Genomic DNA, 22,299 nt, shown 5'->3' on the forward strand with positions numbered 1-22,299 from the left:
AAAATATTTTTTTAGAAACCAAGTTAAAAAAAAATTAATTAAAAATATTTTACATTGACAAACTTTTTTAATGGTAAGCAAATTTAAGAAATTTTGAAAAATAATTTTCAAGTAACAAACTGGACCTACATCTCAAGCAAAATAGTTGTAAACCAACTTTTCTACTTATAATAACTTTACATAGGTAGAACTAGAACAGTGATCCTCTTAGGGGCTTAACTTACATGGGTAGGACTATATAGAAAGAATATCAATGTCTAGCAAAAGAGACAGGATGAAATTGTTGCCATAACCACGTTTTAAAACAGAGAATTTGAATCCGAGGAAGAAGGACAAATACTAATATGGGCCTGCCTCGAAATTCAGCAACTCATACAATATATCATCATGATTCATGATCTCATCTCCATTGCTCTTTTTACCCCCAATGAGGCATGTTATTTGAGTTAAATTAGGGAATTAGCATAGAAAATAAAAATGGGCTAATTAACATAAAAATAAAAAGTTTTAATAAAATAGCATATTTTTTTTAATGTTATGATTTAAAATGATGATATTTAATTAATATTATAATTAAAAAACACAATATTTAATTATATCACGGTTCAAAAATATATCATATAATTTATATTATATTTTTAAATCACAACATCAATTAAATTAAAATCTTGAAGAGAAAATGACTTGGAGCTACTTTGGCTTTTGGTTTTCTTGTTTGTATTACATCCACCTCCCAAGCGATCAGTCCATGACTTCCTTTGTTGGCTCATACTCCACCAGACGGCGACCGGCTCAATAGAGCACCTTTGGGCACTAGCTTTTCGAAACCAAGTTAGGGAATCAGTGACCAACAGCTTGAGAAAGCTTTTGGAGTTTTTGCTGGTACAAGGTACGATTTTGGTGATAGATAGATTTGCACGTACGTAGCTAAAGTAGCCATTCAGTATTTGTAGGATAAAAGCTACAAGCAAATTGCTACATAGCAAAAAAAGTTACCAACAACAACAACTTAATTCAGATTTTCTGCTAGAATTTGAATTCATTCAAGTTGTGAAGAAGTCAAAGAAGCATCGCTCTTACCAAACAAGAAAAGTTAATTACTGACATGTGAAGAAGACACAAATTAAACTCAAGAGCCAAATCAAAATTTGACCGAGCAAAAGAAAATGAAGTAGAGTACATTGCTAGCTAGCTAGCTAACTTAATTAACCTATAAAATTATATAGAAATGTTTCAAGCAATTGAACTAGAATATAGAAGGAATGGGGATCAAGGACAAAGGAAAAGTAATGAGAGCATGTAGAATTTTACATAAACATTCGATTTATAATGAAAAGAAATATTGTAGTTTCTTTTTTTCTTTTTCTGGATAAAATAATACGATAATCTTAGGAGGACAACAAATATTCTGTAAGGTTCTATCCTCCCAACTCCAAATTCCTATTTTTTCTCGAACCATTTCCTATTTTAACTCAAATTATTCCTATAACATAAATGCTTTCAAATCCCTTTCCATATTTTGCTTTCAATACTGAATCTAATCATAGATTTAGTTCTTCTTTCCTAGTTTTCTTCGAAAAAAAAATTAATTTCTTTAATTTTGACATTATTCTCATGGACTCAATTTTACAAACAATTCATATAATCTTGTATCAAATATATAATTATCGTATTTCTTTTGAGATTGAATGAAGTCAATTGACCCACATTTCATATTATGAATCTTAGCCAAAGCTTTATCGTTTAGATAATAGGAGTGAGTTTTAGAATGGAAATGAAATTATATGAATGATTTTTAAATTTTAATACTATGTAAATAATCAAAATAAATTTAAAAAAATGTCTTTTTTAACATGTAAAGAAAATGATTTAAAAAAAACGGTGGTGCTAATGGTGGAGAGTAGTTTGTAATTTTTTTTATTATTATTAAAATGTAAGATGGATTAATAGATCAAAAGAAACAAAAAAGGGTTGGAGAACCAGCGAGTTATAATATACATGTAAATATACACAGAAAGAAACAAAAAACATGTAACCTAACAAACATATTGATTTTAATATTGTGGCGGTGGCGGTGGCGGTGGCGGCGACGGTGGTGGCAATAATAATAATAATACATTTTCAAAATATATTGATTTTACTTGAGATTTGGTTCCTATATTTTTCTAGTTTTTCTATTGAAGCCTCGTACTTCTATTTGTATTGATTGAGTCCTCAATGAATACACCAACACCTCAAACATCCCTCAAGCTCCTCAAAATACCAAAACTATCTCTATATCAAAACCACCTAAAAAAAACCCTACCGCCACCCATATTGCCACCACGACACCAAAGAACACCAACTCCACCTTAGCACCTCATGGGTTGATAGAGTGAAAGTGTCGAATTCAACAACCCGAGCTAAGATAGTCTCTTTTCCACAACAAGAGATTGGTACTATTTTTGGAAATACCAAATAATGTTATTGATGAGAGTACATTGAAATGGGCCCGATGCCTGGTAGGATTCTTCCTTGGTTATAGGATGCCCTACCATGCAGACAACTCGATTACCTCATGGGTATGAAAGAATTGTGGTCTTGAGAGTGTCATGATGACACAACAAGGTTTCTTGATTTTTCATTACAAGACTGAAGATAATGCTCACTCGGTTATGGAAAAGGGGTCGTGGATGTTTGGGGGAAAGACCATTATCCTCTAACCGTGGCACCCTCAATTTGTTCTCGACAAGAATAAAATCTCAAAAGTGCCTACATGGGTTCGTATCTAAGGGTTACCTTATCCCCTTTGGAATGAAACAAGCCTAGGAATGGTCATTATCATGGTTGGAAGACCTTTGGCTTGTGATGAACACTTAATGGCACCTCACTTGACTATGCCCGAGTTTGTATTGAACTAGATGCCTCGTTGCCTATGGTTCACAGTTTCTAGCTAAAATACAGGTTATCTTCAAACCCTTTCATAGTTATGGTTAAGTATAAATGGAAACCATGAGCTTGTGTCACTTGCAAAGTATTTCGGCACTTTTGCAAAGCTTTAGTTGAGGCCCCAAATCTCTCCATTAAGGATATATTGTAGATCTAAAATGGGGGTGATGCTTGCATGCATATAGGTCCCCAATTATTATTATCGATGAGGTTACACCCCCTTCGAGTGCAACTATTACAATAAAATTAGCATCCTAAACAGACAATCCTACATAAACTGTTTGACCAATTCAACCATCTTAGGAACAAGACAATAGGTTGGACAAGGCAGAAGCCATAGGAGCTATTCTCCAATATATTGGTCAATCGATTAAAATTCTTTAAAAACTAGTCAACCGGCTGAATGCTACTAAACCTTCTGCCTAAACTGCTTAAGAGGACGCTTTGGATGATGATATTAGGTCGGATCAAGACTCAAATAGGAACTATTCTCTGCTTGAAAAGAACCAAGTGTATACAGGGCAAAAATCCAAACTTGCCAAGTAGTAATGAGACTACAGATACCCCAGATACTATTACGACTTTGGGTGTTAGGTTTTAAAGACTGTAGATTATATATCTTACTATCTCTCCACTTCCTATTATATATGTTAGGTTGTTAAAATATTTAGGGTCTAAATGGCCCAAAAATACATAAAGCAGTAAAGGATTGGATTAATAAGTATAATCTCAGTATTGTTGGTCTCCTTGAGACTAAGATTGCTTCTAGCAAGATAAAGGGGTGGAAACAACTATTAATCCTTCATCATGACAGTTTATATCTAATGTCTCGGATATAGTTAATTGTCGTATTCTTATTGGTTGGGACCCGATGGTATATAGTGTCTTTTTGATGCATTCTCCTCTTCAATGGATAACTTGTGTGGTGTCTAATTTGGTTGATGACATCTCTTTTATTATCACTTTTATTTATGGAATCAATACATTTATAGGGCGTCAAGCCCTATGGGATTATTTTTCATATCATGCTATTGCTTTTCAATGTAGACCATGGCTTATTTTAGGAGACTTTAATGCTATTATGAGTGCTTCTAATAAATATGGAGGTGACCCTACCTGGCATGGGCACATGAATGACTTTGGCAATTATATATAGACAGTGAAACTAGTTAAAGTTCCTTACTAAAAATTAAGGTACATTTGGCATAATGGATAGCTTGGTAGGGGTACTATTCTTAAGAAACTAGATTAGTTATTTAGTAACTCATGTTGGTTCTCTATCTGGCTAACTACTTGTTCTGAGTTTCTACCTAGGGACTCTTTAGATCATAGTGTTATGGTTGTCCAGTTTGGCTTTCCTCTTTCTAAGGTAAAAAAAAAATAAGTTCTTGAATTTATAGGCAGACATGGATGATTTCTTGGGTTTAGTTGTGGATATTTAGCAGATTCTAATGGATGGTAACCCTATGTACAGGCTTACCAAGAGGCTAAGTTTGTTAAAGCCTAAGTTGAAGTCATTGCATCGCAAACACACTAGCCACATTTTTAATCAAGTGGTTCAAGCAAAGACTAATTGGGTTGAAGCACAAATACTTCTTTATGGTTCTCCTCAATCTAAAGAGAATTAGAAGGAAGATAGAGAGCTTTCTTGGGAGGTTTTTCACAATTAGAGGTCTCAGATTCAGTGGCTAAACTTGGGAGATAGAAACATCAAGTTCTTTCACAGATCACTGCTTCAAAGACAGGTCGAGAATAAAATCCATTTGTTCATTGATGAGATAGAGTCTTGAGTTCAGGATTAGCAGGGCTTGGGTCAGTTGTAGTCCCTTACTTCCAGGGGCTACTTTCTACACACTTAGCCACCAATATAGAGGATACTTCCTGATATTTCTATAGTAGGATTCCTCCTGACATTATGCCTATTTTATAGTCATACATTACAGATGATGAGATCAAGAAAGCCTTATTCTATATCCCGGATGATAAGGCTCCTAGTCAAGATGGTTATACTTCTTTATTCTTCAAAAAAACATTGGGATATTATTGGTAAGGACTTCATTACTGTTGTGAGGTACTTCTTTGATTCATATACTCTTCCTAGGTGTGTTAATGCTACTAGGACACCAAATTTTTTAAAAAAATTCCTTAAATTTATATTTTTTTATGTTTTCAGATCGTTTTGATGTGCTGATGTCAAAAATAATTTAAAAAAAAATATTATTTTAATGCATTTACAAGCGAAAAGCACTTTGAAAAACAATTACTACCATACTCTCAAACACACACTAAGATTGCTTTGGTTCCTAAGATTGAAACACCCACCACTATGAATGAATTTAGATTTATCTCATGTTGTAATATAATTTACATATTCATATCTAAAGTCCTTGTATAGATTAAAGGGGATTTTTTTCATATGTAATCTTGCTCAGACGACCTTTATTCTAGGTAGGTAAATATCGGATGTCATCTTGTTGACTCAAAAGCCACTTAGCTAGTCTTATGCCTACATGTGCTTTGAAAATAGATATTAGAAAATATTTTTATATGGTTAGTTGGGAGTTTATCCTAACAATGCTAAGAGCTATTGGAGTGCCTAACTTCATAGTTAGAAGGATTGAGATATGCATGTCTACAGCTCATTTTTTAATGGTCATGAATGGGGAAAGTCGCGGCTTATTCCCATCTTTTAAGGGGCTTCTGCAAGGTGACCCTTTATCTTCTTATTTGTTTGTTCTATCTATAAAGGTTTTAGGAAGCATACTTAGGGAGGTTTCACAGAACTCGAGGTTCTGATACCACTGGCAATGTCAACAGTCTGTCATTACTCATTTATGTTTTGCAGATGACCTTATGATTTTCTACCAGGCAAATATAAACTCGATTAGGATTGTAAGGAAGGCTTTAAATGATTTTGCTACGTTATTTGGACTTATTACAAATCTAGAGAAAACCCATGTTTTCTTATCATGAGTTTATGTGAAGCTTTAGGCCTCTTTGCAAACTTTTTCGGGTTTCAGGTTGGGTTCTCTGCTGGTAAGGTAACTAAGAGTCCTATTGATCTCTACCATACTGACACATAGTGATTGTATGCCTTTGGTGGATTAGATTATCTCCAGGATTAAGTTGTAGATTTCAACTTCTCTTACTTATGTTGGATGTTTTTAATTAATCAAATTTGTTCTCTTTTCCATCCAGGTATACTGGTGTTCCATTTTTATTCTTCCCTACTCTGTTATTAAGAGGATTGAGAGTATACTAATTACCTTTCTCTAGAAGGGTTGTCTCTCTCCCATTCAGAGGACTAAGGTAGACTGGGATTTAGTTTGTTATCCTCTTAAAGAGGGAGGTCTAGGGATAAAAAGGGTTAGGATTTGGAATAAAGCAGTTATTATCAAGCACATCTAAAGACTTCTTTCAGAGAGATCATCAATTTGGTTAAGATGGGTTCATAGTGTCTTACTCGGTGGTAGATCTTTTTGGCATGTCAGACCTCCTTCAATTTTCTCTTAGTCCTGGAGGAAGATCCTTCTCAGTAGAGATTGGTGTATAGGGAGATTTATCTCATGCATTGGTGATGGGATTGTTACTTCCTTATGGTTAGACTATTGGTTGTCGGGTTGCAATACTAGATCACTATATCCGGAAGGGTCATCCATCAACGAGATTTTCTACCGACTTGGCATGGGAGGTTCTTAGAGACATGAGATTCGCAGATTTTATGCATCACCTCCTCTAGTTTCTAGGTCATATCCTGAGACACTTTTTTATCTTATGACTTGCTTTTTTGGGTCGCCTACAAACCATGAACAAACTCCATACTAATTGGATCATCAGCTCCTCAATATGTATCCTTTATGGCTCGCATATTGAGACATACAACCATCTTTTCTTTTAATGTCCCTTATCTGCTTCAGTTTTGGGGGCTACCACAAGCACGACTTATATAAGTTGGCCTTCTATGACATGGCTTTGCTTTAATGGACTTATATGCATTATAGGCAGAAAAAGGCGTTCCTGCATCTACTTGCTCGACTAGTCTTCTCAGTCATGGTTTACTAAAATACCATATTACAGTTGCTTTCAGGTCCATACGGTGTCTTTCAGAGTCATGAGGTACCTCTAGTTTGTTGTCCTTCGAGTTCCACTTAGTATATTTTTTGTTTTTACATAACTGATCAACTGGTTCTAAGTTTTCAATGAACCAGTTGACTGGTTTCACAATTGTTGTCCTAGTAGTCTTGTTTTCAAAAAAAAAATTAGTTTTATTTAGCTTTTACTTTTATCCTACTGCCTAAGGACAATTGGATCTGGGTTACGGGATGATGTATATCTTGGGATATGTTGTTTGTATTTTTGTATAGTTTTTTCTTTTAATACAATTACACTTATCAAAAAAAAAAAAAACTTTTCTATCATAGTACAAAGTTCAATACTCGACACTTGTTTTTTTATGAGACCTACAAACCTAATTAATTAAAATATAGTTTTTATGTTATTTTTATTTTTATTTTTTGATTCTTTTAATTATATAATTTCATAAATAAAAGAGTTACTTTAATATAAAGGTGTTATATAGACATATGAACTAACAACCTTATTTATCTTTCCAAAATAAAATAAAGAATAATTAGGCTCAATCAATACAAAAAAAGGTTAAGAAGATTCAATTATAATAATGATGATATAGGTTCAACTGAGCCCATATTGGGCTTGGTTTGATTCCTTTTAGGTTCGGTTTGAGCATGGTCAAACCAAGCCCAACATGGGGTTTCATTTGACTTGATTAAACCAAACCAAACCGAGCCCATTTTGAGCTCGAGTTGACTCCTCTTGAACTCCCAACTGGGCTCGTTTTAGGCTCAAGTTGACTCCTCTTGGGCTTAGTTTGACCACAGTCAAACCTAGCCCAAAGTGGGATTTGGTTTAAGTCAATCAAATCAAACTCAATTGAACCCATTTTAGACTTGAGTGGACTCCTCTTGCGCTCGATTTGATAATGGCCAAACCTAGCCAACTTCAGGAGTTGGCTAGGTTTGACTCCTCTTTGGCTTCTTTTTTTTTACAAGAACTCTATGTGGAAAAATAGCAAAAAATAAAATTGTCACCTTAGTGGTTCATATATTTTTTCTAGATATTTTCCTATATATTTTGAGGTTTTCCCAACTATATATTCCATGTTTTAACAAGAAAGAAATGGAAGATTTTTATATATGAACAATATAAAAAACCACTTCTCGATCAATTCTCAATACAATATATTTTCCAATAAAACCCTAAACTAACTTAAGCGTTAGAGGTTTATTCTACAACGGACACCCACCTTCTAACCCAAAATTATCCGCAAAGAAAGCCAAGGTTCAATAAAGTTTTTTTCTCAACTTCATCAGTGGTATTGTTTGTGGGAAGTGAACAAAAGTCATGTTCATTTCCTATTATATCTTTCTTATCACTCAATATACTTTATCATAAAGTTTCATGGTGGATAACACTGAAACACTAAGAGGAAGAGTTACTAACATCCAACCATCTTCATCACCTCCTGTTAACCTCCAACATCTTGCACAACAGATAAGAGCACTCACTAAGGTTGTACTAGCTACCCAGCAACAACTCATATCTCTCTTTATCTATCCACATAGCACTTCATCTGATGTACAACAATTTACTACTCATGTTGTTATTACATCAATTGCACCTCTTGTGCAACGACAACTTTAATTTCAAGAGAAGACTATCCAGAATAAAATGGTAGATAGCTGACACCATACTTGTATCCTCGTTAGGAACAGATCACGTCAACATGAAGAATATTCTCAGACAAGGTCATCTAGATATGATCTTTATAGATCAAGAGGTAAGGCCCAATTCCATAGCTTTCAATCACGAGCTTGTTCTCCTCTTGAGTCTCACTCCATCATTCGAAAACCAAAGAGGCAACGTAAAGACAAAGATAAAATGGACTCAATTTAGGTGAGAGGGTCACCACAATGTGACAGTGTATTGAACACACGCCTCCCTAAAGATTTTGTAGCCAACAAAATAAACATGGATAACTAGTATGGATTGTCAAACCCATGGAAACATGTTCGGAACATGAGGAATAGTTTGGAATTGCTGGTACAGGATTCAAAAGCCATGTGCAAGGTCTTTCCAACTACTTTTCAGGGGTCTATACGAGCCTGGTATCATAGCTTGAAACCTGGTTCCATATCCAGTTTTTCGTACTTGTATGACAAGTTGATCACTCGTTTCAGCACAAGCATTCCTACCAAAAGATTCAACTAAAATTTTCTCCATTATTCAACTAGAAAAAAAAAACGATAGAGCCTATCTGAAGAGGTTTAACAAAGAAATGTTACACGTGAAGAATATGTTTAAACACATCATTATTAAAACCCTAATCAATGGGGTCTACAACTATTTCTTGTGGAAAATGTTATACACACTCTCTAACAAAAATTTCCTTAGCATCAAACACACGATGGAGAATTATATAAGGGTGCAAGAAGATTGCATGATTAGACAAGGTCACCCACCTTTTCATATACAAGTAGAGTCTTTAGCATGCCATCAATCTCGAACAAGAACATAAAAAAAAAAAAACACCAAAAAATGCATCTATGACTGTTTGACATTCCCCAAGCTCATAACCATACCTCTGATCACACCCTTTCATGAATAAAGGTGTTAGTTGTTATGCAAGAAAAAGACTTCTATAGAACCCACCTCCAATGAAAAGTGCTTCAGACATAAGGAATCCTAACAAATTTTATTTTTTTCATTGTGAAAATAGGCATGACATTGAAGAGTGCCACACACTCTAAAAAGAGATAGAACGATTGATCTTCACAGGTCATCTATGCTAATTTATGAGAAAAGAAAAACAACTAAAGCTAAGAAGAGAAGTTTGTGCACTTACACAACTGCATGAGATCAAATAATCCATGGATTACCTCCAGATTTGAATCTTTACCTTTTTAGTCTTTCAATAAAATGGTATTTTGTTTTAACACAGCTAGTACTATGCATAACTCGGTTTACTACTAACCAAGCTTCATAAGAATCAGTGTATTCTTCCATGAATAGCATTATTGGTTAATGACTTGTAAATGATAGGAAGTGTAAACAATCTTCCAATCACAAGTACATCTATTTTTTTCAGGTCCCTGTGACCATTGTCTCAAAGTCCTTGTGACCATAATTTCTCAAGGTCTTAGTGACCATTATCTCCAAGTCTTCGTGATCAACTTTCTCAAGGTTCTTATGACAAACTGTCTCCAAGTTCCTATGACCACAATTTCTCCAAGTTTCGGTGACCTCTATCTCCAGGTCATCGTGACTAGTTGTCTCCAGGCCCCCATGACTAAATGCCTCTAGGTTCTTGTGACCAAATTTCTCCAAGTCTCCATAATCATTGTTTCAAAGTCTCCATGACCACCATCTTCATGTCCTTGTGAAAATTATTTCAAGCTTCTCGTGACCAACTATCTTCATGTGTCTATGATTACTATTTGTATATCTCTATATCAAACATTAATAATAATCTCCCAACATGCAACCATTCAAAGGTATGCCTATACAAATGACATTTTTGTGTAATCATAGCCATAAAGGTAAACTTTTACACTGTAAGTATCCCCCCCTCTATTCAAAGGTATGTCTATACAAATGACATATATGTTTACAAGACTTCGGAGGGGAAATGATGGTACGGTTTCAACCAAGCCCACATGGAGCTTAGTTTGACTCCTTTTGGGTTCAGTTTGACCATGATTAAACCTAGCCTAACATGGGGTTTGGTTTGACCCGGTCAAACCAAACCCAACTGAACCCATATTGGTCTTGGTTTGACCACGATCAAACCTAGCCCAAATGAGGTTTGGTTTGACCGGGTCAAACCAAACCTAACCGAGCCCCTTTTGGGCTCGGGATTGACTCCTCTTGGGCTTGGTTTAACCATGGTCAAACCTAGCCCAAATGGGGTTTGATTTGACCTGGTCATATCGAACCAAATTGAGCCCGCTTTGGGCTTGGTTTGACTCATTTTGGACTCAGTTTGACCACGGTCAAACCTAGCCAAACATAGGGCTTTGTTTAACCCTATCAAATCGAACCTAACAGAGCCCAACGGCTTGATTTGATTCCTTTTAGGCTTTTTCTTTTTTTTACCAAGCTACAACCTATGTGGAAAAATTGAAAGAATTTAACTACCACCTTAGCGGTTCATATATTTTGTCTATATATTTTCCTAGATATTTTGAGGTTTTCTTGACTATATATTTCATGTTTTAACAAGGGAGAAAAGAAAGATTTTTATGTGAACAATCCAAAAAACCACTTCTCGATCAATTCTTCATACAATATGTTTTCCTATAAAACCCTAAATTAACTTAAGCGTTGAAAAGTTATATTATAAGTGACACTTACCTTCTAGCCCAAAAATATATGCCAAGAAAACCAAGGTTCAAATAACAGTGATCAAATATTAAAACCCAAAAACATATTAAATTCCAATTCTCATCTTCATGTCTATTTCGTCTGATCAAACACTTTAAAATGAACTTTCTTTCCTTTTCTTGTTAAAAAATAACAAGCTAGATTTTTTCCTTAATATAACTTACATATAGATTTAGAATCAAGTCTTGTACAACTATTGGAGCGGTTAGAATATACATAATTTCCAAGAATATGATAATTAATACAATATTATTACACAATGAATTTCTTAAGAAATTTGTCCTACACAACATCAACTTTGACATGGTAGAATGAATTGAGACTAACTATGCAATTTCTCCACACAAAAAAAAAATATGCATAATTACTTCCTCTAATCTCCAAGTCAAAACAAATGGAAATGGAACACTCACACAAAACAACAACAAACCAAGTAACAAAATTAATGTTAAACAAACACAAAACGGCAAGCATATTCATCCATTAGCATGACGTAAAGCTATCCTGTACTAGAGAAGCAAATATGGTAAAGCATTTTATCCTCCCCACCCCCCAAAAAAAAAAATTCCAATTTCCGACAAATCATGTCCTCGTCCATGGGAACTAGGGCCGCTGTGTTCTCGTATAAATAGACATCTCTTGCAAGATTATTGTGAAACTATATTCCAGGAAATAAAAGAGTAAAGAACCTCGTACCTAGTACTTTCCATTTCTCTATCAAGAGAAAGAGATGTCTAGGTACGGGAGGGATGTTCTTTACATTTGTAGGGGCTAAAGTGCTCCTTTTAGTCCAATAAGGAGGGCTGAGAAGCGGCTAGAGCTGCCATCTCATGCATTTAGGCAATGCTTAACATTTGGCAAAGAGGTTTAAGCTTGGCCAGGTGCATGGTGTGGGAGCAACTCCTTCCGCATGCTTTGTTCGCCCATTGGACTGAAGGGAGCTCCTGGTTTTACCACATGTGTGTGTGTGTGTGTGTGTCTATATATATATATATATATATATATATATATATATATATATATATATATATATATATATATATATATATCAATTGCATGATTTTTCAGCAACCTCCTTCATTTCATTGTCTTGAATAAAGAAAATGGAACTCTTTTAAGTTTGCTATGGCTTGATTAATTGGTTTGTTTAGCTCTATGATCCTGCTGTTCATATACATGCATGGTCTAACTTGATCTGTTTTTTGTGTGTTTCCAGGGAAAATGTGAAGGAGAGATTATTTTATAAGCAGCAAAGACACCATGCTATGCTTCCTTCCAATTGCAATGGTTTTGAGAAGAGGAAGTCTTTCAAGTCCAACTATTCTGAAAGCATTGAAATTAAACAGTCATTTTCTTGTTGTTTCTGAAGCTCAAATATTTCAAGTTAGCTGCATTTTGCAGAAGCTGAAAAAGTCCTCTTCAATTGTCTCCTTGATGAGAAAGCGATGTTTGATTTTTTTTTTATGATCTCTCTCTATTTTTGTTTCTCATTCACAGAGTAAATCAATGTGCTTCCAATAAATCTTCTAAAAGAAATGCTTCTTTGGCATACATCTTTGTCTTTACAGCATACTTTGGCGTACATCTGAAGCCAGTGATGTGATGACAAATGCCCACATGAAAGACTCATAAGGCCTCCATTTTCGTCAAACTCAGCCAGGAGCTTCAAATTTTGGATCAAAGTTATCGGATCATACCAGCATGCAAAGTCTAGGCTGATGAACTAAGAGTTTGATCATTTATTTAATTAAAAGTGTACGCGCCAACATGTGTATAGTTTAGAGGTACTTCGGGGAGTCAGATCTCAAATCAGAGTTTTCTTCTTCTTAAAATCTTTAAAAAGAAAGAAAATGGATTTATACTTCAGCAGTAACAATCATTATGTTCATGCCAACAGGTTCGCTGACATGATAATCAGTAAATCAACATTTTAATCACCATTACTATATATATTGATGTAAATAAGTTAACATATTGACATATCATGTTCACATTAACATAAGGTATTTGGTGCGGAAAAGTCACTGCAGTCTTGGATTGTAATAGGAAATTAATGATTTTATCCTTCAAAAAAAAATCACTCAAGACTACTTTTCAAGAGTTAAATGGTCTTTTTATTAGATTTATTTTTCATTTTAGATTTGTTTTGGTAACTCAATCTTTTCACAATTTTATGCACGATGTAATTACTTGATTACATTTAAAAGAAAAAAAATTAACTTTGATCAAAGGGTATTTTTTTTTTAATTTCCTTTAACCATGTGCACGGTGTAACTACTCTATTGTCCTTAGAATAAAAAATATATATTATGCTTGGCTTTAGGGGCATATTCGTGATTTCACATTGGTTTTTTTGCAATAATCATGTGGTCTCAATGGTAATTTGATAATTTAATTAATAAAAAAATACTAGCGCATTCGTGAAACGCACCAGGAAGCAAGTCACCTAGTCGTCTTCTAGCGACGTGTGTGGTGACTTATGGTGGTGAAACAATGGCTTTATTGGTGTTCCTTTATTCGCAATGATGTGGGTTATCTTCATAAGTGGCACGTGTGGCTTAATTTCAAACGATAGGTAATGGTTGGCTTTCTTATTTTCTATTTTTTTTCCTTGGTTTTTGTGTCTGCCCTACAACATTTCACAATATCACTTCAATTTTTTTTCTTTAGGATTTGATCCTTGTTTTATTAATTGATTTTTTTAATTTGAATTAATTTATAGAATTGAATTTTTTTTTTCATCCTCAATCAGTTTTCTTTTTCATTTTAACTCAGGTTTAAGAGATTCATTCGAGTTCATTTCTCTTTTTTTTTTCTTGTTTTGAACTTATATTTTTCAGTTTTATCATTTAGTATTTGATGAATTGGATATTGGGCTCTTTAATTTTACTTTTTTTCTTTGTATGGGATTTTTCACTGTTTTTAAAAATGACCTGAGTTATCTTAGGTCTTTTTACATTTTGTTTTTTATTGGATTTAGCTTCTTTTAAAAGAAATATTTTTTTGAATTAAATTAATTACTCAATTTTATTTTTACAAAAATATATCATCCAGGATGTTATTATCTCCATTTATTGTAAACATATTTTAAGTTCAGAAAATAATATTTAACCCACAGAGTAGTGTGAGGTATTTTTTTAATCATGTCAATAACCAAGTCTCAAATTTTTTGTCAATAACCAAGTCTCAAATTTTTTTTCTTTTTCTTTAAAAACACTAGCACGAGAGGTGTCATATTGCAAGCCACCATTCTAGATTCGCTCGAGTTATTTTATTGGATTTTTTTTAATTGAATTCTTTTTTCATTTCAGACCTTTAATATTTGGTTAATTTGAATTGAGGTTTCTAATTTGTTTCGATTTAGATTTCAAAGTGTTGTCACGAGCTCGCGTCCTAAATTGAGAGTTTCGTAGGTTAAACATGATTGATTCTAGTCGACCCAACGTGTTAACGTTTTAATATTTTAAAAAATATTGTTATATAATATATCATCATCTTAATATTTTAAAAATTATTTGTCATTATACATCAAAGTTTTGACTTTCTAGTATTTTTATATTTTTTATAAAGTAAAAAAAAAATATCTGACCCAAGAAAAAAAACTAGTGACAACTAAATGTTGAATTGTTGACGACATAGCTAATGGTGTAAACATGTCCCCTATTCAACATTGCCATCGCGGGCTCACAGTACATAGTTGTGCCCTCTGTATTCACTGCAGCCAGCTAAAGCAACACATGTAGCCAACAATTTGAACCACGTACCTCTACTTGTTCTGATCCATAAAATCATTCCCTTTCTTCTCGTTCACAAATTATAGGTTATAAAACAAAATGGAAACCCCGTTAGAATGGAAGCAAATCTATGTGTTGAACGTTCTTCTAACTAGTTTACACATTGAAACAGTTTGATTTTAGTTTCGCAAATTTATAAAAGCATAAAGCACTGCAAATCATGGACAATCACACCCCCAAATCATCCTCAACATCCACATCAAATCCAAAAATCAAGATGATAGCCCACAATTAGGCGTTTGATTGTTAAAAAAGATCCAAACAGGGGAATACTGGCTCTGCAGACATGTTTAACCACTTCCATTCTCACTTTTGTTTCTTATTATAGAGTCTAAACATGGGTCAATAAGAATGAGATTATAACCTCTCTTTTTTCCCTAGGTGCAACGTGGACTGAGCATGCACCATCCCTCCAGCCCAATATCCTGCTTTTAGGAATTCAGCTCTGTTACAATCTTGGACAATGCCATGGGCACCACCTCGCCGCCGCCGCCTATGAATTCATGTCCAGTAATGCTGTCTAACAGAACAAACTACCTTCCAGTCCAATAGTTGAAAAGGGGTGTGAAAGCTTGGATCTCAAGGGGGGCCTATAATTCCCAATGATTGAAAAATTCCAATGTGTCGTTCTCGTCCATCATAATCAGCAACTTCTTGACAATATATAAGGTCATAATCCATCACAGAATTAAACAAAGGCACAAAATGACAGGAAAATTTATTGCGTTATCTGCGTTACTTTCATTCATTGATCCTGTCTGAATCATCTGCAGTATTTTGATGCTAACAATTAAAACGATGGAAGGTGAAAGCCAAAGCCATTAACATCTGGCCTCTGCACATTACAGGTAAGGCAATTAAAAAAACCTATAGATGATAAGTAAGGGTCAAATAAAGAAAAAAGCCACGCATTAAATTAATATAGAGGCCCAACTTCCCTCCACTTCAAGTATCAACCTGCTCTCAAAATCAGTCACCTGCAGAAGGAAGAGAGCTTATTTACCCTACTGTTGTAAAATTATGTTAATTCCAATGCATAAAAACATCATGGATACCAGAAGAAAGAAAATCTTCGTGCATCATGAAAAGCAAAAATTTCCAAATTCAGGACATTGAGCACGTAGAACTGTAGACTAATAATTGCTTAATTACTAAAACCAGATACCAGCAAATTATTGATGAATTTCTCGAAAGAAGCAGCTGCATCTGTCTATACTGACAAAAGGAAATAACAGGAAGAAAGTTACCCCAACATCTAACTGAGAAATAGACAGATGTATCAAGTAAAAACATATAATTTGGCATCAAATTCCTTCCAAGAGCATGAAACCAAAAAACATTAACAGGAGGAAGTGGCACTAGTAACATTATTAACAGCTAATTGAGCTCTGTTCAGAATTAGGAATCTTTTATTCTTGATTCTGTACACTTTTTTTTTTTCATTCAGCTTCTATAAAACTCCCAAATAACTAGAATCCTTTCTAACTCCACTTCACATTAACAAGATCAAATTCAATCAATCTATTTTAAATGTTAGGCCTAACTCTACCCCATGCATCACGTCTACCAGTATACCATACACTATCATTGAGGTGGCTCTTTAATCAGTTCAATAACATTGGAATTGCACATGATCCGGCTGAATATTGCTGCAGAAATTTCTCCTCATAATGAATTTAAAATCCCAACTCTTGATTTCCCCTAAAGCTAGTTGATGCTAAACCAATTGATAAATAAAATCAACAAAAAAAGTCCACAAGAACCAATTCTCTGAAAACTCAATTTCTTTGATCAATCAATATAGAAGGCAAAGCATAACTTAAATGTCTAACTAAAGTACTATTGTAGGCACCATAAGGAAAAGGAATGAAGAAGTTCTGGTAGTGAGTAAGAAATTAGAACATAAAAAAACCCCAACTCCATTAGGTATAGGAAACTAGACTTGAATGGCACCTGCTTTAACTGCTGAATCGTAAATAATATTAATAAAATTTTAAAACTATTAAAATCTAGAATAATTTCTCTTCATTAGCCAACGTAATTTCTCCCCATGACCTCCCACTAACTTTTGCATATTTTCTGGAAAGTTTTCTAGTTCTAGCTTTTATTTAATTAGTATTTTATTAGTGCTAAAGTAATTACCTATATTAGGTTTTATATAGACTACTAGTATTTTCTTATATAGGAATGCAAGTTCTTGTAAGACTTTGACTATTAGAAACTCTCTATAAAGGTATGTAATGCATTATTTTCAAGAGTATCAGTTATGAATATAATTCAAAACAACTTTGCTTTTGATTGTGTGACTCAATCTTCCCTTAGGTGTGACTCCTAGAACCCTAGGTATGAAGCTTAGGTTTTATATCCCTTAGGTGTGACTCCAAGAAACCCTATTAGTTGACACTGGTAGTTTTTACAATGATCCTCAACCCCTTTGAACAATCTACATTAGTCCCTTATGACCCCTACCTTCAAACAAACCAATCTTAAAGCCATTAACTATCAAAACTTAACCTACTGTCCATCAAAACATTGTTCACGTCAATGTTCATAGTCCTAAACATCCCCTGAAACTCTGATCTAGAACAGCCCCCAAAGCTGTCTTGCATCATTACAAGTACAAACATTCAAGAAGTCATAACCACCATTATCTTGAACCATTGGATATATAATCAAATCCTAAACATTACAAGCACAAATTCAGACAAAGTGTTAGTAGTTTTGTGTCTAACCTAAACATAACATGCACAAATTCCAAAACAAGAAAGAAGCGAACCCCCCCACCCCCACCTTAACTTTTCAAAAAGACCAATGATGTATTATATCTTAAAATGCAAAGTGTTAGCACTGTACCTGTAACTAAATAATCAGAAGAATACAAATTTGTTCCAAGTAGAAACAAAAACGGTTGCACTCTTTAAACAACTTTTACGATCCTAGATGCATGATGAGAACTAGATATTGCTAGAGAGAACCAAACAGCCACAGAAACAGAACTAATTGTGCAACAATTTAGGGCAGTATTTTGTGTTTTCCATATTGGCATGTTGAACAATTTGCTTAACCATTTATATGGTTAAAGTTCAAAAGTATGGTTAAAGTTCAAAAGGCTGCATGATGTAAATCATTGATAATGCATTTGTGATAATGTTAAGCCAGCAAAATCTCCAAATGGAGAAGTTGCCAACCAAATGACATTATACAAACCCTGCACCAATTAAAAGCATATAACCTAACATTGCCAACAAGACACTAACCCTTCTGCTCTGATGAGTAAATTTTACCTAACCATCTAATGCCATGCAGCATGAAGGACCTCAACCATAGGACATTCCATGGTGATAATGATTCTTCTCATCTGGTGAGGAGCAGTTTTCTTTGTCAGTTCATGAATCTTTTGAGGGTTTTTCTTTGGCTTGATAACTCAAAGGTAATTTTATATAAGAGAACCAAATGGGTGTTTATTATTTAAATGATAACAAAACGCCAATACACAAAACATTCCTCTCTCATTAACAACCACTTAGAGTCAGTTTGTTTTTGCATTTCAAAAACGCTTTTGAAAAAATTTGAAACTTTTTATTTTTTTCTTTGCATCAATTTTTTTTTTTTCAAATCATTGTGATGTATTGATATTAAAAATAAGTTTTTAAAAATGAAAAAAATACTATTTCAATGCATTTACAAGCAAAAAAATACTTTGAAAAGCAACTGCTACCACAATATCTAACGAACTCTTAGTAAACTAGCTCAAAACAGCTATGAAAAGCCTCGCGCTTTCCAGATATTGGCAGTGGTAGTTCTGACAAATACAACATTCAAACAAACATTTCCCTGATTGAGATGCACAGCAAAACAATTATTCACCCTATCCAACTCAAAAAGTTTGAGGACTTGGGGAAAGACCATTAGCCTTCCCAAATCACCCTCTAAAAAATAAAAACAAAAGCCCCTCTTCCTAAATCCCATTTTAAAATTCAGAAAGAGAAAAGACCAATCCTTTTTTAATATATTTCCATACTCCCACCTTAGAAATATTCCTCCTTCCTTTTGAAGCAAGACTTTGTGATCCATGTCCACGGCATACTTTGCAACAAAAATAAATCTCTGCAAAACTATTCTTCTTCACCATAAACATTTCACACAAATCCGTTTAAGAATTTTGAGCAATCAGATCTTATTCAATCAAAATTCGTTGAGATCCCAAAAACCAAACTCTTAAGTTATAAATCCTGCAACATGAAGCAAAACTAAAACCTCACCCACAGTAAATCCTGCAAAATGCAGATGTTCTATACTTAAGCTCATTATGAGTAACACATCAAAACCTAATCTAGTTAAAAATAAACAGCAAGCATAAGCAAGATATTTTGCTGAATTACATTAAAATTCAAGACAGTTTTTGTTTAGCTCATCAGATACCCTCAGCAACCGCAATGCATCCCCTCTCTGACCCTAGACAGCCAATAACTAATTTTCCCTTAATTTCCTACAAGTGATAACTTTAAGCATATACATGACCTGTTCACCCAAGACCTTTGAGAAGGAACAATACACCCTGCTGTTTCTCAGACTTTGCATTGCCACATTATGTCTCTTCAATTTCCCTTCAAAAGTCTCCATGCATGAACCAAAGTTGGGTCTACCCATTGAAAAATCAGTTCTTCTTATCAGGTTAGCCATACTACTTCAGTGCCAGCTTACAACAAACCAAACATCATTAACGACCTCTGAACCACTATAACAGGGAAAATATCATAGAAAATTACCATTGTATTATATGGCCTCATGCTTCATGCTGCCTTATATTTAGACAGCCAGATAATCACCCCAGAACCCAGATTAAAAGATCACTAACCTTTACTACACCGCTAAAGATAAAACAATCCACTTAACAGACAACACATTAATCCATCTCGATGAAGAAATTTATATGAAGGAAAAATACTCAACATCAACACCAAGACGTCATCAGCAATATCAAATCTTCAAAAAAAAAAAAAATAATAAATAAAAACAACTCCTTTCTGAAACGATACACAATCATTCTAAAGTACATGCTATCATTGCCAGTGTATAACAAAGCAAACTAAAATAAGCCTACAGTTTTCCTAAATTAAGGCCTGTCATTGTACCAAGATCAAAACAAATAATTACCCTTCACAAAACACTCAAAGATAGTGCACATTACACAGCTAAAACATAGTAAATTAGAAATGCAACCGTACCTTAATACAAAACCAGGCAGATCAAATACTGAAATGGATTCACTCAGACTCGGCTGTTGCCTCCACTTTAGGACCTAATTCACAAAACCCATCAATTAAATTAAACCCATAAAATAAATCACTCATTTTCTCCTAAAATCATTCCAAACTCACAAAACACGGCAAATAATCACTAGATAATACCGTGGAGACAAGGAGGGCGTTGGTCCTTGCCCCACCCGATCCCACGAGTTGAATCAAGATACTGCTGGACAAAATGGCGACATTTCTGGAGATGATTGACTCCTTCAATGCGATAGCACCACCGCAGTTTCTCTCTCAAGATCTTGGCTTTCTCTATGTCAATCCATTTCTCTCTAACAAGATGCTCTCTCATTTCCAGCATCACCACTGGGTCCTTGTAAGGGTTCGATGGATCGAAGTCATCTGGAGGGGAATCCTCGAACTCTGCTACTCCCTTCTTCCTCCCCATTTCTCTCTGCTGTCACTGCTTGCTCGCCCTGTGTCGTGTGGTTCGGTTCGGTTTGGTTCTTTTGCTCTGGTGAAAAGGCCTTGACTTTTGCCTGTGCGTTTGGAGTTTGGGTTTGGTAATTTACATCCTAGAGGCCTTGTTAAGTGGCCCTTACCAAATCCATATAATATGCCTCAGGTTTTCCTTACTCTTGTTTTTGTGCATAAAAAAAAAAACTTATAAAATACTTTTATAAAAATTATATTAAAAAAACTAAGCTATGAGACAATTTTCGTGTTCAATGAGCACACTATGTACTCTCATATCAAATACTGTATATTAGAATAGTCAATTTTATTTAAATTTTCAATTAGATCCTCAAAATTTGTTTTTGCACAATTAAACTATTTCAGACAAAATTAATACCAAATACTTCATTTTTAAGAGATGATGAAATTAAAAAAATATAGGATCAAAGTGAAAATCACAAAGAAAATAGATGGAAATTTTGAATTTCATATAAAAAAATTAGTTTTGTCCCTATCTTTTTTAGTTAATAGGTGATCGATCCCTTTAGTTGTTAAAAATTCAATTTTAGTGAAAAACCTTATTTTCCTCGTATTTCATTCTTCTTCTTTTTTTGAGAGAGGAGAGAGAGATTCGTTAAATTTTTGTGTAGAAAAAAAAAGTCATCGTTGACATCTATTCTGACCATCAAAGTGGTTGAAATTGATGTCAACGAGTTCTATTCGGTGAGGGGGATTTTATTATGGTTTTTTTAGCCTTAATGTTGCCTAAAAAATAGATATAAACATAGGATGAGCAAATTTATATGGTTTGATTTTGTGATTTGGATTTTTTTGGGTTTATTAAGTTGATAAGTTAGTTTGTAAATGTTCTAGAAGTGTTTGAAGGGTGTTTTAGGATTAAAATGAGTTTTTTGGATAAAAAAACTCATAGCCTTAATTTTCCAAACACGTCGTCTGCCCTTTTATTATTTTTTAAAAAATATGAACGGACAATTGTTCATTTGCTCCATTAAATAAGAAGAAAAATAGGCCAATGTGCGTGATCTCAAGCTTAAAGGCCTACGTGTCTAGGCTTTTCCTTTCAAATGCCCGAGGTGCTAGGCCATAAGCCAACAATATATATAAGAGAGGGATTAAATATAGATTTATAAAAGGAGAAAAAAACTCAGTTGAGTCCATGACTCGGATCGTAAGTTCAACAAGTTAAGCCGCAACATCTAAGCGATTGTTTTTTTCTATTTTTCTTTAATGCATTTTGTGTCCCTCAATTTAAAAAAAATATATATATGACTACACCCTTTTTTATTGATAATCTATTTTTTTGTTTTACTTAAAACTAAAAAAAATACAATTTCATCATTTGTTATCATTGATTTACTTTTGCTATCTCAGTCTCACACCCCTATAAT

At 34.1% G+C, this 22,299-nt stretch overlaps 1 protein-coding gene across 2 annotated transcripts; it reads right to left on the reverse strand.

The window, feature by feature from the left end:
* Window positions 1-15,888: 15,888 nt before the first annotated feature.
* On the reverse strand, window positions 15,889-21,016 carry LOC18105713 (NADH dehydrogenase [ubiquinone] 1 beta subcomplex subunit 10-B). 2 transcript variants are annotated; one of them, XM_006374307.3, is made up of 3 exons: window positions 20,594-21,013; window positions 20,411-20,484; window positions 15,889-16,159 (listed from the first exon to the last, which is right to left on the reverse strand). In XM_006374307.3, the coding sequence occupies exons 1-2, from the start codon at window positions 20,880-20,882 to the stop codon at window positions 20,450-20,452; spliced, it is 324 nt and encodes a 107-aa protein (XP_006374369.1). In that variant the 5' UTR covers window positions 20,883-21,013; the 3' UTR covers window positions 15,889-16,159; window positions 20,411-20,449. The 2 variants fall into 2 exon arrangements, with proteins under 2 accessions (XP_006374369.1, XP_024441698.1); XM_024585930.2 differs by lacking the exon at window positions 15,889-16,159 and adding an exon at window positions 18,759-19,881 and having other exon boundaries at window positions 20,594-21,016.
* Window positions 21,017-22,299: the final 1,283 nt, after the last annotated feature.

This window comes from Populus trichocarpa, chromosome 15 (assembly GCF_000002775.5).
Source record: "Populus trichocarpa isolate Nisqually-1 chromosome 15, P.trichocarpa_v4.1, whole genome shotgun sequence".
Taxonomy (NCBI): domain Eukaryota; kingdom Viridiplantae; phylum Streptophyta; class Magnoliopsida; order Malpighiales; family Salicaceae; genus Populus; species Populus trichocarpa.